The sequence below is a fragment of the Chlorocebus sabaeus genome, chromosome 16 (genome assembly GCF_047675955.1).
Source record: "Chlorocebus sabaeus isolate Y175 chromosome 16, mChlSab1.0.hap1, whole genome shotgun sequence".
Taxonomy (NCBI): domain Eukaryota; kingdom Metazoa; phylum Chordata; class Mammalia; order Primates; family Cercopithecidae; genus Chlorocebus; species Chlorocebus sabaeus.
Window position 1 is genome coordinate 62,536,622 of NC_132919.1, and position 12,367 is coordinate 62,548,988.

A 12,367-nucleotide genomic window follows, 5' to 3' on the forward strand; every position below is an offset into this window, starting at 1 on the left:
GCAAAGGCATGGGGGTTAGGGCAGGAGGGTGGGAAATAGCTTGGCCCGTTTGTGAAAATGGAGGTAGCATGGCCAGAGGATGGGGGAAGGGTAGGCGATGAGGTAGGGATCTGATCATGGAGGGCCTTGGGAGCCCTGGGTAGGGCTTAGGACTTACTCTTAAGCAGTGGAAAGCCATTAAATATTTAAGCAGGGGTGAATTTTGTGATTTTACAAATATTTATGGTAGTCTAGGGGAGAACCCGGTGGGAGGGGTTTTTTCAGTTGGTTTTTGAGACAGGGTCTCACTCTGTCACCCAGGCTAGAGGACCAGTGGCACCATCATGGCTCACTGCAGCCTTGAACTCCTGAGCTTAAGAGATCCTCCTGCCTCTGTAGCTGGGACTACAGGAGCATGTCACTACTCAGGGAGGTTATTTGAACAGAGCAGGTGAGGGGTGGAGGGTGGAAAGGGCAGTGACACTGGAGAGGGAGCCTCAGTAGGGTGTGGAACTGGCCAGATCTACCACCAAGATGCTTCGGGCAACCACCAACCAAAGCCAGCTTTAACAAGTGGAACCAGTGAGGACATTCTTTCCCTCACATTACAAAACAGCCAGACCTCAGGGGTAATGGAGGCATAGGAGAAGAGGAAATTAGGAGGAAGTGAACATTTTGAAGGGCGCTGTGCAAAAAAAAAAAAAAAAAAAACCGGCTGCATAACAGGCCTCAGAGAAGAAGCATCTTCCAGGGGCAGGGAAGGGGCAGGTCCCAGAGCAGAGCTGGGGAGAGTGGCCAGATGCGCAGGTGATGTCCTGCTCCCAAGAAGAAAGGTGGTGAGCAGTGTGGGAAGCTCAGGAGGGCCTGTGGGAAAGAAAACATTGGATCTGTCCCCTGGGGAGCTCTGGTGACTCAGGTGAGAGTCATTTCCTCGAGTGCTGGGGTTGGGAGCCAGACTATGTGTCTGTGGGCTTTTGTGGCCCTACTTGGGCTCCTGTAATGAAGAGAGTGAGCAGTATCAGGACAGGAGGATCGTCGCAGCAGGGACTGTGGACTGGGTGGGTGCGCAGCAGCCCAGGGGTCTCTTCAAAGCCATCTGGCTGGTTGGCACCTTCTGCGTAGTGACAAGCAGCATGTAGGGGTGTATGTGGGGTGGGTGATGGGGAGGAAGGTGGCAAGGTATACGCAGAGCTGTGAGATGCAACTGGGAAGGTCTGCATGAGGGGTAGCTCCAGGCCAGGTGTGCGTGCGTGTGCCTGTGTGTGCAAGTGTGTGTGCACTTACACGCCCATGCTCACGATGGGGGCCAGTGAGCAGCTGAGGGCAGGGTTGGCAGGAATAAGCAGAGTCATCCCCGTGGAAACACGACTCCCTGGGTGCTGCAGGGAGCAGCTGGGAAGCCAGGCATGGGGGCGTGGCCAGCTCTGCCCAATGACTCTGGCCTCTCCCTGGCCGCCCTCCCCACCTGTTGATCAAGCCTGAGAAGTGCCTGTGCTGACCAGGACGGGGGCACTGCTGCAGGGGTCAAGGTCCACTGGGAGAGGGCCACCCTCAGGTGTGGCTTTGGAAGTCTCTAGGGGTCTGTCCAGGTCTCTGGTGCAGGGGTGGCTCCAGGTCTGTCCATGTGGGTCTCGCGGTGGCTGTGTGCGGCTGGGCTGCAGGGGTCTCTCTGCAACTGCCTGCTGATGTGATCATTCCCCCAGGGCCATTTGCAATAAGTGATCCTCCTTCCCTTCTACAGGGAACAGGCTCTGGAGGGCTGGGCAGAAGGGGAGAGGGGCCAGGTGGGGCCCAGTTCACACAATGCTCACAGGCATCAAAGGCTCCTGGTGGGTGCCCCTTCCCCCCATCCAGTATGTGCATCCACCAGCCAAAAGCAGTCCCCAGGAGCTCTAGCCCTGCCCCCACCATTGGAGTTGTCTATCTCCTTGTCCCTGTGACCTTCCCTGTATGTCCTTCTCTTCCATGTTAGCATCTGCAGCTCTCCAGACTCAATGTTCCTCTCCCAGTTCCCCCTGCCTGCCCAGTGGGCTAGGTCCCCCAGGGCGGTGGGAGGGAACTGCTGGGAGACCTCTACTGGGCCCAAGGCCCTTCCTTCTTCCCTCTCCCAGCCCAACACCAAGTACCCCAAAGGTCAGGAAAGAGGAATCCACACCCATCCCCATCTTCCTTTACCCTTCCCTCCAGGCCAGGGATGGCAAATACAGGCAGAGGCACCACATTCTTCCTCCTTGCGCCCCTGGCAGACATCACTAATCAATCACAGCAACCTTTTTGCACAGAGCCTGGCTGCCACCTTCATGGTCTCCACCTACATCTCCAGGTGGCCAATATCAGGATCCACATTGGCCCTCAGGATGAAGTTCCTGTGCCAGTCCCACTTTGGGCTAATCCTCCAACCAGGCCCCTCATCTTGGCCCATCCAGAGGTCAACCGAGCACAGTCAGCTGTGATTCTCTCTCTGTCCCATTAGGCTGAAGCCACACAGTTCCTGGAGCTTGAGCCCAGGAGGCAGTCGAAGGCACGAGGGTGTTGGTCCCAAGTCCCAAGGCCACAAAGAATCTGGTTGGTTTGCCGTCGGTCCTGGGGGCGGCCCCTGCCACTGCTGGGGAAAGCGTGGTGTGGGGCCAGGGGTGATGCTCTGTGCCCAGCACCCGTGCAGCAGCAGCACCTGGGCCTTGCAGGTACATCTCCCAGTCCCGACAGAGCCTGCACGCCCACCTCCCCGGCTCAGCCACTGGGCAAGCAGGAGGTGAGGAGTGGACGGCCGGCCCAGGGAGGGGCGGCCGCCCAGCACTCCAGGGCTGTGCACTGCAGCTCCCCTGGCCACCCACCACCCTCCTGGTCTCTGAGCCCAGGATGCGAGGATGGCCAGACCATCTCTGTGCACCCTGGTGCCTCTGGGCCCTGAGTGCTTGCGCCCCTTCACCCGGGAGTCCCTGGCAGCCATAGAACAGCGGGCGGTGGAGGAGGAAGCTCGGCTGCAGCGGAACAAGCAGATGGAGATCGAGGAGCCCGAACGGAAGCCACGAAGTGACTTGGAGGCTGGCAAGAACTTACCTATGATCTATGGGGACCCCCCGCCGGAGGTCATCGGCATCCCCCTGGAGGACCTGGATCCCTACTACAGTGACAAGAAGGTCTGGGCTGGGAGGTCCCCCCCCCCGTCTGTCTGCTGTCCATATGTCTGTCCCCGGGCCTCACAGCCTCTCTCCCCACCTTAGACCTTCATCGTACTCAACAAGGGCAAGGCCATCTTCCGCTTCTCCGCCACACCCGCTCTCTACCTGCTGAGCCCCTTCAGCCTAGTCAGGCGCGGGGCCATCAAGGTGCTCATCCACGCATATCCTGCCTGAGATGGGAGAGGCAGAAGGGGTTTGGGATGGGCAAGATGGGGTGCTCTGGCCCAGGAGACCCTCTGTCACCTCCCATCCTAGCTGCTTCCTCACTTTCCTTGACCCTGCCCCACGCTGTTCAGCATGTTCATCATGATCACCATCTTGACCAACTGCGTCTTCATGACCATGAGTGACCCGCCTCCCTGGTCCAAGAATGTGGAGTAAGTCTCCCTGCTCCCTGAGCTCCCCAGCCCTGGGACACAGCCCGTTTCAGGTGTCTACACCTCTGTGTGACGCTGCTGTTGTCTTTCAGGGAGACACACTGTCACTGTGACCCTCATCCACACCTTGAGCCCCCGGGGTGGCCACACTATCACTCGCTAGTGTCCTTAGCCACCTGAGTGGCATATTTTATTTCTGTGTCCCTCCCTTCTAGGGGTCTGTCATTGCCACACTCACCCCTGCCCGGGTGACATGTCTGCCCTGGCCGGCCCTCTCCCCCGCAGGTACACCTTCACGGGGATCTACACCTTTGAGTCCCTCATCAAGATACTGGCCCGAGGCTTCTGTGTCGACGACTTCACATTCCTCCGGGACCCCTGGAACTGGCTGGACTTCAGCGTCATCATGATGGCGTGAGCAGGGGCCCCAGGACATCCTGAGGCTGGAGTGGGTGAGGGGACGGGGCCAGGCCTCAAAGAGGGCAGCTGCCTGGGCTGAGGGCTGCAGGGGACTTCGGTCAGTTGTGCAGATACGGAGCTGCACAATTCTAGAAACTGCCATTCTCAGGGTCTGGCTCAGAGCTTTCCTGATGGACTCCTGATAATCACATGAGGCAGCCCTGACCCACAGGCCCATGGGCCCTCACCCACTGGGCGAGCCAGGCTGTCTTTGCCATCCCCACTCCCCCAGAGCTCCTGCACTGTCCTTCCCAACTCTTGGGCTCCCAGAGGAGATTTGGGGTGTCTTCCCTGCCCCCCAGACCCTGTGGTACCCCCAATTTCTTGAGAATCCTCATTCCAGACCTGGAGAAGCCCTGATTTCTGTCCTACCACCCACCCCAGCCTCTGACAGTCCCCACACCCCTCCACCCCCTACCCAGGTACCTGACAGAGTTTGTGGACTTGGGCAACATCTCAGCCTTGAGGACCTTCCGGGTGCTGCGGGCCCTCAAAACCATCACGGTCATCCCAGGTACTGGGGAGGTGCAGGGACCCTCTGCCTGAGCCGAGAGACCCCCGTACCATGCGCAGGCCTGGAACCTGACTCAGTGTTACAACACTCCCAGGCTGGTGTTTTTGTAGAACTCACAGCAAAGCCAGGATACAGAGGGGCCCATGTGACCAGAGGGCAGAAGGAGTTCTACTTGGAAGGATAGGCATTTGAGAGGCAGCATGACAAGGCTGTTAAGAGCACAGACTCAGCTGGGTACGGTGGCTCATGGCTGTAATCCCAGCACTTTGGGAGGCCGAGGCGGGTGGATCAACTAAGGTCAGGAGTTTGAGACCAGCCTGGCCAACAAGGCAAAACCCTGTCTCTACTAAAAATACAAAAATTAGCCTGGCATGGTGGTGTGCACCTGTAGTCCCATCTGCTCAGGAGGCTGAGGCAGGAGGATCACTTAAACCTGGGGGACAGAGGTGGCAGTGAGCCAAAATCATGCCACTGCACTACAGCCTGGGCAACAGAGTGAGATTCCATTTCAAAAAAAAAAAAAAAAAAAAAAGAAAAGAAATTAGCTGGGCCTGGTTATGCTCTCCTATAGTCCCAGCTACTTGAGAGGCTGAGGCGGGAGGATAGTTTGAGCCCAGGAGATTGAGGCTGCCATGAACTGTAGTCTTGCCACTGCACTCCAGCCTGGGAAAAAGAACAAGACTCTGTCTCAAAAAAAAAAAAAAAAAAAAAAAGCACAGATTCTGGAGCCTGACTGCCTGGTTTCAATTCTCACCTCTACTACTTCCTAACTTTAACTTTGGGCAAGTGCCTCACCCTGTCCATGTCTCAGTTTCCTTATCTGTAGAATATGGAGACTAATAGTACCACTCTTTAGATTGTTGTAAGGATTAAATGCCTTAATATCCGTAAGGCCCTCACAGCCCCTGACCCGTGGTTTGTGATATATATGTGTGTGCTCAATAAAATAAGCAGACCAAGCAGAGCAGAGAGAGACACAAAAGGACTCCATGAGGAAAAGTCAGAGCCCTGAGGGCTCAATTAGGAACACAGCAGGCACCTGCTGAGCAATAAGGCCAGGGCAATTCCAAAGTAATGCATCACGAAGCATGTAATCAATAGAATCCGATCATTCAGACCCACACAAGAGCATGTGGAGAAACTGGAGATTCTCTCCCAGTAAAGGAGAAAAAGAAAAAGGATAGAGATCAGGCTCTCAGAAGAGGGGAAACTGTTAAATCCTAATGTGAGAAAGTACCTGAGGCCAGATGTGGTGGCCCACGCCTGTAATCCCAGCACTTTGGGAGGCCAAGAGGGGTGAATCACTTGAGGTCGGGACTTCTAGACCAGCCTGGCCAACATGGTGAAACCCCATCTCTACTAAAAATACAAAAATAACCTGGGCGTCGTGGCACGTGCCTGTAATCCCAGCTACCTGGGAGGTTGAGGCAGGAGAATTGCTTGAACCAAAGAGGCGGAGGTTGCGGTGAGCCGAGATCACACCACGGCACTCCAGCCTGGGCAACAGAGCAAGACTCTATATCAAAAAAAGAAATAGGAAGGAAGGAAGGAAGGGAGGGAGGGAGGAAGAAAGGAAGGAAGGGAGGGAGGGAGGAAGGAAGGAAGGATGGAAGGAAGGAAGGAAGGAAAGAAGGGAGGGAGGGAGGGAGGGAGGAAGGAAGGAAGGATGGAAGGAAGGAAGGAAGGAAAGAAGGAAGGAAGGAAGGAAGGAAGGAAGGAAGGGAGGGAGGGAGGGAGGGAGGGAGGGAGGGAGGGAAGGAAGGAAAAAAGAAAAAGAAAAGAAAGCAAGCACCTGAGCTCTCTTCTAGTCTAAAGCCCTCTGACTGAAGCCGAGGAAGGTGTCAGACCCAGGAGAGGAAGCATTTCCAAAATTCCACACTGTACATTGGCCACTGAGCAGGACGGCGTTGCCTTTCCTCTGTGCCAGCTGCCGGCATCCTCGGGGCGCAGGAGGGCTTTTATAAGGAGGCTGCCAAGCATTTGTTTTCTATATCAGGATAAGAAAAGGAAATGAAGTCATATTAACGCAAGAGGCACTGTGATTAGGCCCAAGGAAGAAGTTATGGCTCTTCCATAGGTGATGGGAATCTGCGCTGGGATTCTTTCAGCATCGTTTATGCCTTTGTCTGTCTAAAGAATATAATGATGTTTCAAGGTCAGTCTAGAGGTTCTGCTGTTCCTCGGACGTTACTAGGCATTTTAAGGAAAAGGGTTCTATGGTCAAATATGTTAAGGATACGTGAGATTAAAGTTTTTGTTTAATAGGCCGGGCGAGGTGGCTCATGCCTGTAATCCCAGCACTTTGGGAGGCTGAGGCAGGCTGATTACTTGAGGCCAGGAGTTCGAGACCAGCCTGTCCAACATAGTGAAACCTCATCCCTACTAAAAATACAAAAAATCCAACAAATGAACTGGGTGTGGTGGCACACACCTGTAATCCCAGCTACTTGGGAGGCTGAGGCAGGAGAATCACTTGAACCCAGGAGGCAGAGATTTCAGTGAGCCAAGATTGTGCCACTGCATTCCAGCCTGGGTGACAGAACGAGACTGTCTCTAAATAAATAAATAAACACAAATAAAGGTTTTGTTTATTTCTGCAGGACTTTTCAGAGCCTTTGATAGGATCATCTACATAATGACTCTCCAAGAGCAGAATCTAGAGCGCAGCTTTTCCCAAACATTATCAACCCCCTGCTTTTTAAGGGCGCAGCATGGGAGATTAGTGTTCTGTTGAACACACTTTGAGAGCGTTAACCTAGTGACATGTATTAAGCTCCACTCTATGCCTTTGTTTGCTCTATAGGTCAGGCAACAGCCCATCAGGTCTTTATAGTTCCTTCTCCTAGTGGCTGAGCATCTGTGGCCATTTGAAGGCTCCAGATTGAGGATGTGATCAGAGAAGGGTGGGGTTAATTTCAGAAGGCTTCGGGGAAGTAGTGGTGCTCAGTAAGTCAAGCCTTGAAGATGGAGTAGGAAAAAGCTTGGTGGTGGAGGCTGGGGAGCTCTGTTATCACCCTGCCCTGCCCCCTGCCATTATCCTTGCCCTCTCTGCGGTCAGGGCTAAAGACGATTGTGGGGGCCCTGATCCAGTCAGTGAAAAAGCTGTCGGATGTGATGATCCTCACTGTCTTCTGCCTGAGCGTCTTTGCGCTGGTGGGACTGCAGCTCTTCATGGGAAACCTGAGGCAGAAGTGTGTGCGCTGGCCCCCGCCGTTCAACGACACCAACACCACGTGGTACAGTAATGACACGTGGTACGGCAATGACACATGGTATGGCAATGAGATGTGGTATGGCAATGACTCATGGTATGCCAACGACACGTGGAACAGCCATGCAAGCTGGGCCACCAATGATACCTTTGACTGGGACGCCTACATCAATGATGAAGGTAAGAATGGAAGGTGGACAGGCAAAGGGGATCCTGTCCCAGTCCCTGGGGTACCCTCTGTTCCCATATTTTCTTTTTTTTTTTTTTTTTTTTGAGACAGAGTCTCACTCTGTCACCCAGGCTGGAGTGCAATGGCACCATCTCAGCTCACTGCAACCTCCACCTCCTGGCTTCAAGCGATTCTCCTGCCTCGGCCTCTCAAGTAGCTAGGATTATAAGCATGTGCCACCAGGCCCAGCTAATTTTTTAATTTTTAGTAAAGATAGGGTTATATCATATTGGCTAGGCTGGTCTCGAACTCCTGACCTCGTGTGATCCTCCCACCTCAGCCTCCCAAAGTGCTGGGATTACAGACGTGAGCCACCACACCCCACCCTGCCTTCACTTCTTATGAGACAAATAGGCTGGCGAGGACCTGAGCTTATATCCAGCACTTCGAAGCCTGTGTCACCTCTGACTAGTCACCTGATCTCCCTAGCCCTCTGAATCCTCACCTATAAAATCAAGATAACAATCCCTTCCTCAAAGGGTTAGTGCAACAACAAATGGCAAACTGTTTTAAAAACCCTAAAGTGCCAGGCATGGTGGCTCATGCCTGTAATCCCAGCACTTTGGGAGGGCGAGGCAGGCAGATCACCTGAGGTCAGGAGTTCCAGATCACCCTGACCAACGTGGTGAAACTCCGTCTCTACCAAAAATACAAAAATTAGCTGGGCATGGTGCCTGTAATCCCAGCTACTCGGAAGGCTGAGGCAGGAGAATAGCTTGGAACCTGGCAGACGGAAGTTGCAGTGAACCGAGATCACGCCATTGCACTCCAGCCTGGGCAACAAGCCTGAAACTCAGTCTCAAAAAAAAAAAAAAGAAAAGAAAAAGAAAAATCCTGAAACTCTCACTATACAAAGCAAGTCTATAGTTCCTACTCCCTAACCTGTGCACCCCCTTTCCTCCTTCATCACACCACATGCTCACACCCTGGCAGGGTCACCGTCACCCACCCACACACCCACATCCTATTCACATATGCATCTTCACAGGCACACATGCCAGAAACACACACTTTCTCATACAGCCACTGTTAGTCTACATAGTGCCTTCTTGCAAATTAGGAAAAGGTACCCCTTCTCACCCTGGAACCTGGATTCCAGCCCCCACACACCCTTCACTCGGGTGCCCTGCACAGGTACACAGTAGCCCCATGCACACACGGACACGTTCCCTGTCTGTGCTGCTGCTGCGTCCTGACTTTTCGCCCACACTGGGCACTGGGCTGACAGTGCTTGCAGCTGAGCTCCCTGCCAAGTCCCTACCCAGAGACCTTGGAACTTCGAGCTGTCCTTAAAGGATGGGGAAGAAGCAGCCAGGGAACATCCATTTGGTTTATGTGGTACACGCAGACCTGTCCACAGGTGTGCAATGGGCTCAGGTGCTCACACTGTGTCCATGTGGGTGACTTGCCTCCTCTGTGGCCTCTGACTCCCAAAGGGAACTTCTACTTCCTGGAGGGCTCCAGCGATGCCCTACTCTGTGGGAACAGCAGTGATGCTGGGTGAGTGATGCTAAGGGATGCAGAAAATGCACCCCAGGGGTCTTGGAAGGTGGGAGCTGATTGAGACAAGGACCTGGGGTGGATGGGAGTGCAGGGAAACCTATGGGTATAGATGGAATACTTTTCTGTTTGGGGGACACAGGCAGAACTGACGGATTTTTTTTCCCTTGGGGCCCCCATCTGTCCCCCGCTGGAGTGCTCCTCCCACCCTAAACCTAGCCCCCTGTCCTATCCCTAGGCACTGCCCCGAGGGTTATGAGTGCATCAAGACCGGGCGGAACCCCAACTATGGCTACACCAGCTACGACACCTTCAGCTGGGCCTTCCTGGCTCTCTTCCGCCTCATGACACAGGACTATTGGGAGAACCTCTTCCAGCTGGTACAACTGCCCCAACCCTGACCCCCAACCCTACAGCCACTCCCCCTCCATCCCTGCAGCCTCTTCAGGGCCTGATGGGGCCTACCGCAGGATGGCCAACCCCTCAACTGGGCCATATCCTCATGGACTCCCACAGTGCCCTTATAGGAGCTTGCACTCTCTGAAACTGGACACCTGCCCCGAGCCAAGCCATGGCTTTAATTCTTTCCACACCTTGGTTTTCAGAGACGAGGTCTGGGCCTAGTGCAGGCACAAGCCCAGGAACCCTTAGGCCTCACAAGAATCAGTAGGGCAGCTTAGAAATTCAGTGCTGCCTGCCGGGCACGGGGGCTCACGCCTGAATCCCAGCATTTGGGGAGGCGGCGGTGGATCACGAGGTCAGGAGTTCGAGACCAGCCTGGCCAACATAGTGAAACCCCGTCTCTACTAAAAATACAAAAATGAGCTGAGTATGGTGGCACACACCTATGGTCCCAGCTCCTCAGGAGGCTGAGGAGGGAGAATTGCTTGAACCCAGGAGGTGGAGGTGGCAGTGAGCTGACACCATGCCACTGCACTCCAGCCTGGGTGACAGAGTGAGACTCCATCTCAAAAAAAAGAAAGAAAGAAATTCAGTGCTGCCAATATTTTATTTGGCTTCTGCTGTTTGCGCGGAAGGTAGGCTAAGTCTGGAAGGACAGTGCCTTCTGATGCCTGATGATGTTTCTAACATTGATGGTGTTGATAACAATAACAAAAATAATAACAGCTACTGGCTGGGTGCAGTGGCTCATGCCTGTAATCCTAGCACACTGGGAGGCTGAGGCAGGCAGATCACTTGAGGTCAGAAGTTTGAGACCAGCCTAGCCAACATGGCAAAACCCATCTCTACAAAAAATGCAAAATTAGCCGGGTTTGGTGGCAAACACCTGTAATTCCAGCTACGCAGGAGACTGAGGAAGGAGAATCACTTCAACCTGGGAGGTGGAGGTTGCAGTGAGCCGAGATCGCACCACTGCACTCCAGCCTGGGCAACAGAGTGAGACTATATCTAAAAAATAAATAAATAAATTGATTAAACAATAATAATAATAGCTATTATTTGTTGAGTTCTTACTAGGTGCCAGGCACTGTGGCAAAGCTAGAATTTAAGCTGACCCCAAACCCATGTTCACCAATTTTCTGTCCTGGCTCTCTGACATCAGGATGCCTGGCTTTTGTCCTCCTCCAAGCCAGAAGACCAAAAACCCTTGAGTCCCGAGTAGATATTTTGAAGTTCCCCAGAACATGGCTCAGCATGCCAATGACAGCCATCAATTCCCCAGGCTCTGTGAGGGAGGGGCTCTGCTTACCCATCTGGGCAATGGATGTATGGAAAGGGGCAGTGGGTCAAAGGAGGTGGATGTCATAGGACCCCTCCACTCCCTCTCCCTCTGCTCCTAGACCCTTCGAGCAGCTGGCAAGACCTACATGATCTTCTTCGTGGTCATCATCTTCCTGGGCTCTTTCTACCTCATCAATCTGATCCTGGCCGTGGTGGCCATGGCGTATGCCGAGCAGAACGAGGCCACCCTGGCCGAGGATAAGGAGAAAGAGGAGGAGTTCCAGCAGATGCTTGAGAAGTTCAAAAAGCACCAGGAGGAGCTGGAGAAGGTCTGGACTCAGGGAAGGGAGATCGAGGACCCAGGGCTCTACTTTCCCTCAGCTGGGGCTGCCACTGGCTTCTCCCTGGGGGGCTGAGGGTGAGGGAGGGCACGGGGGTAGGGGTTTTGAGGCAGAAGAAGCAGAAGGCTCTGGGCTGGGAGTTTTGCTGGTGGCAGGGAGGTGGGGGGATCCAAGCAGTAGAAAAAGCATTTCGCTGCTCTGTGCCTCAGTTTCCCTGTCTATAACAAGGAATCTGCAGTAGCTAAACTTGAAATATTCTTCCAGCTCAAATATTTCTGGTTTTGTGATGCTTTCTGGGTAGTGGAAGTGTCCATACTGAGGGAGGGGTAGGTCCCGAGGAAGCCCCAGGGAGTGGCTGACCATTTTCTCATTCTGTCAACAAGTGGAAGGTTAGTAGGAGCATCAGAGTCAAGGGTCTTCAGGGCAGAGGGTCCTTAGTCACTTTGGTTCCTACCCTGTCACCCCCACCACCACGGAGGTTGGTCCCTCCCCCACCTGCACTAAGTTTGACATAGGCCAGGAAGAGGGGCTGCCACCCTGAAGGACTCTGGAAGAAGCTCTGAGGGTCAATTAGTCCATCCCTCTGGCTCAGAGCTGGACTTCCTGCCCATCACTCTTGCTGGTCTACAGGCCAAGGCCGCCCAAGCTCTGGAAGGTGGGGAGGCAGATGGGGACCCAGCCCATGGCAAAGACTGCAATGGCAGCCTGGACACATCGCCAGGGCAGAAGGGAGCCCCAAGGCAGAGCGGCAGCGGAGACAGCGGCATCTCTGATGCCATGGAAGGTGAGTGCCTTGTGCCCCCCTGCCCACTTAGGTAGGGTGGAGCCTGGCTGGACTGGATTCAGGAGGACAGGGATGCCATGGAAAGTGAGTGCCCTGTGCCCCCTCTAC

General features: G+C 54.1%; 1 protein-coding gene across 1 annotated transcript in view; it reads left to right on the forward strand.

Moving 5' to 3' along the window:
* The first annotated feature begins 1,816 nt into the window (after nt 1-1,816).
* SCN4A (sodium voltage-gated channel alpha subunit 4) overlaps nt 1,817-12,367 on the forward strand; it is a 34,214-nt gene continuing 23,663 nt past the window's right edge. The window contains exons 1-10 of the mRNA XM_008012108.3: nt 1,817-3,119; nt 3,204-3,322; nt 3,449-3,538; nt 3,824-3,952; nt 4,420-4,511; nt 7,570-7,902; nt 9,388-9,451; nt 9,690-9,831; nt 11,254-11,463; nt 12,106-12,259. Of these exons, the coding sequence (XP_008010299.1) occupies nt 2,847-3,119; nt 3,204-3,322; nt 3,449-3,538; nt 3,824-3,952; nt 4,420-4,511; nt 7,570-7,902; nt 9,388-9,451; nt 9,690-9,831; nt 11,254-11,463; nt 12,106-12,259 (1,606 nt within the window). The 5' untranslated portion in view covers nt 1,817-2,846. The remainder of the gene's footprint in view (nt 3,120-3,203; nt 3,323-3,448; nt 3,539-3,823; nt 3,953-4,419; nt 4,512-7,569; nt 7,903-9,387; nt 9,452-9,689; nt 9,832-11,253; nt 11,464-12,105; nt 12,260-12,367) is intronic.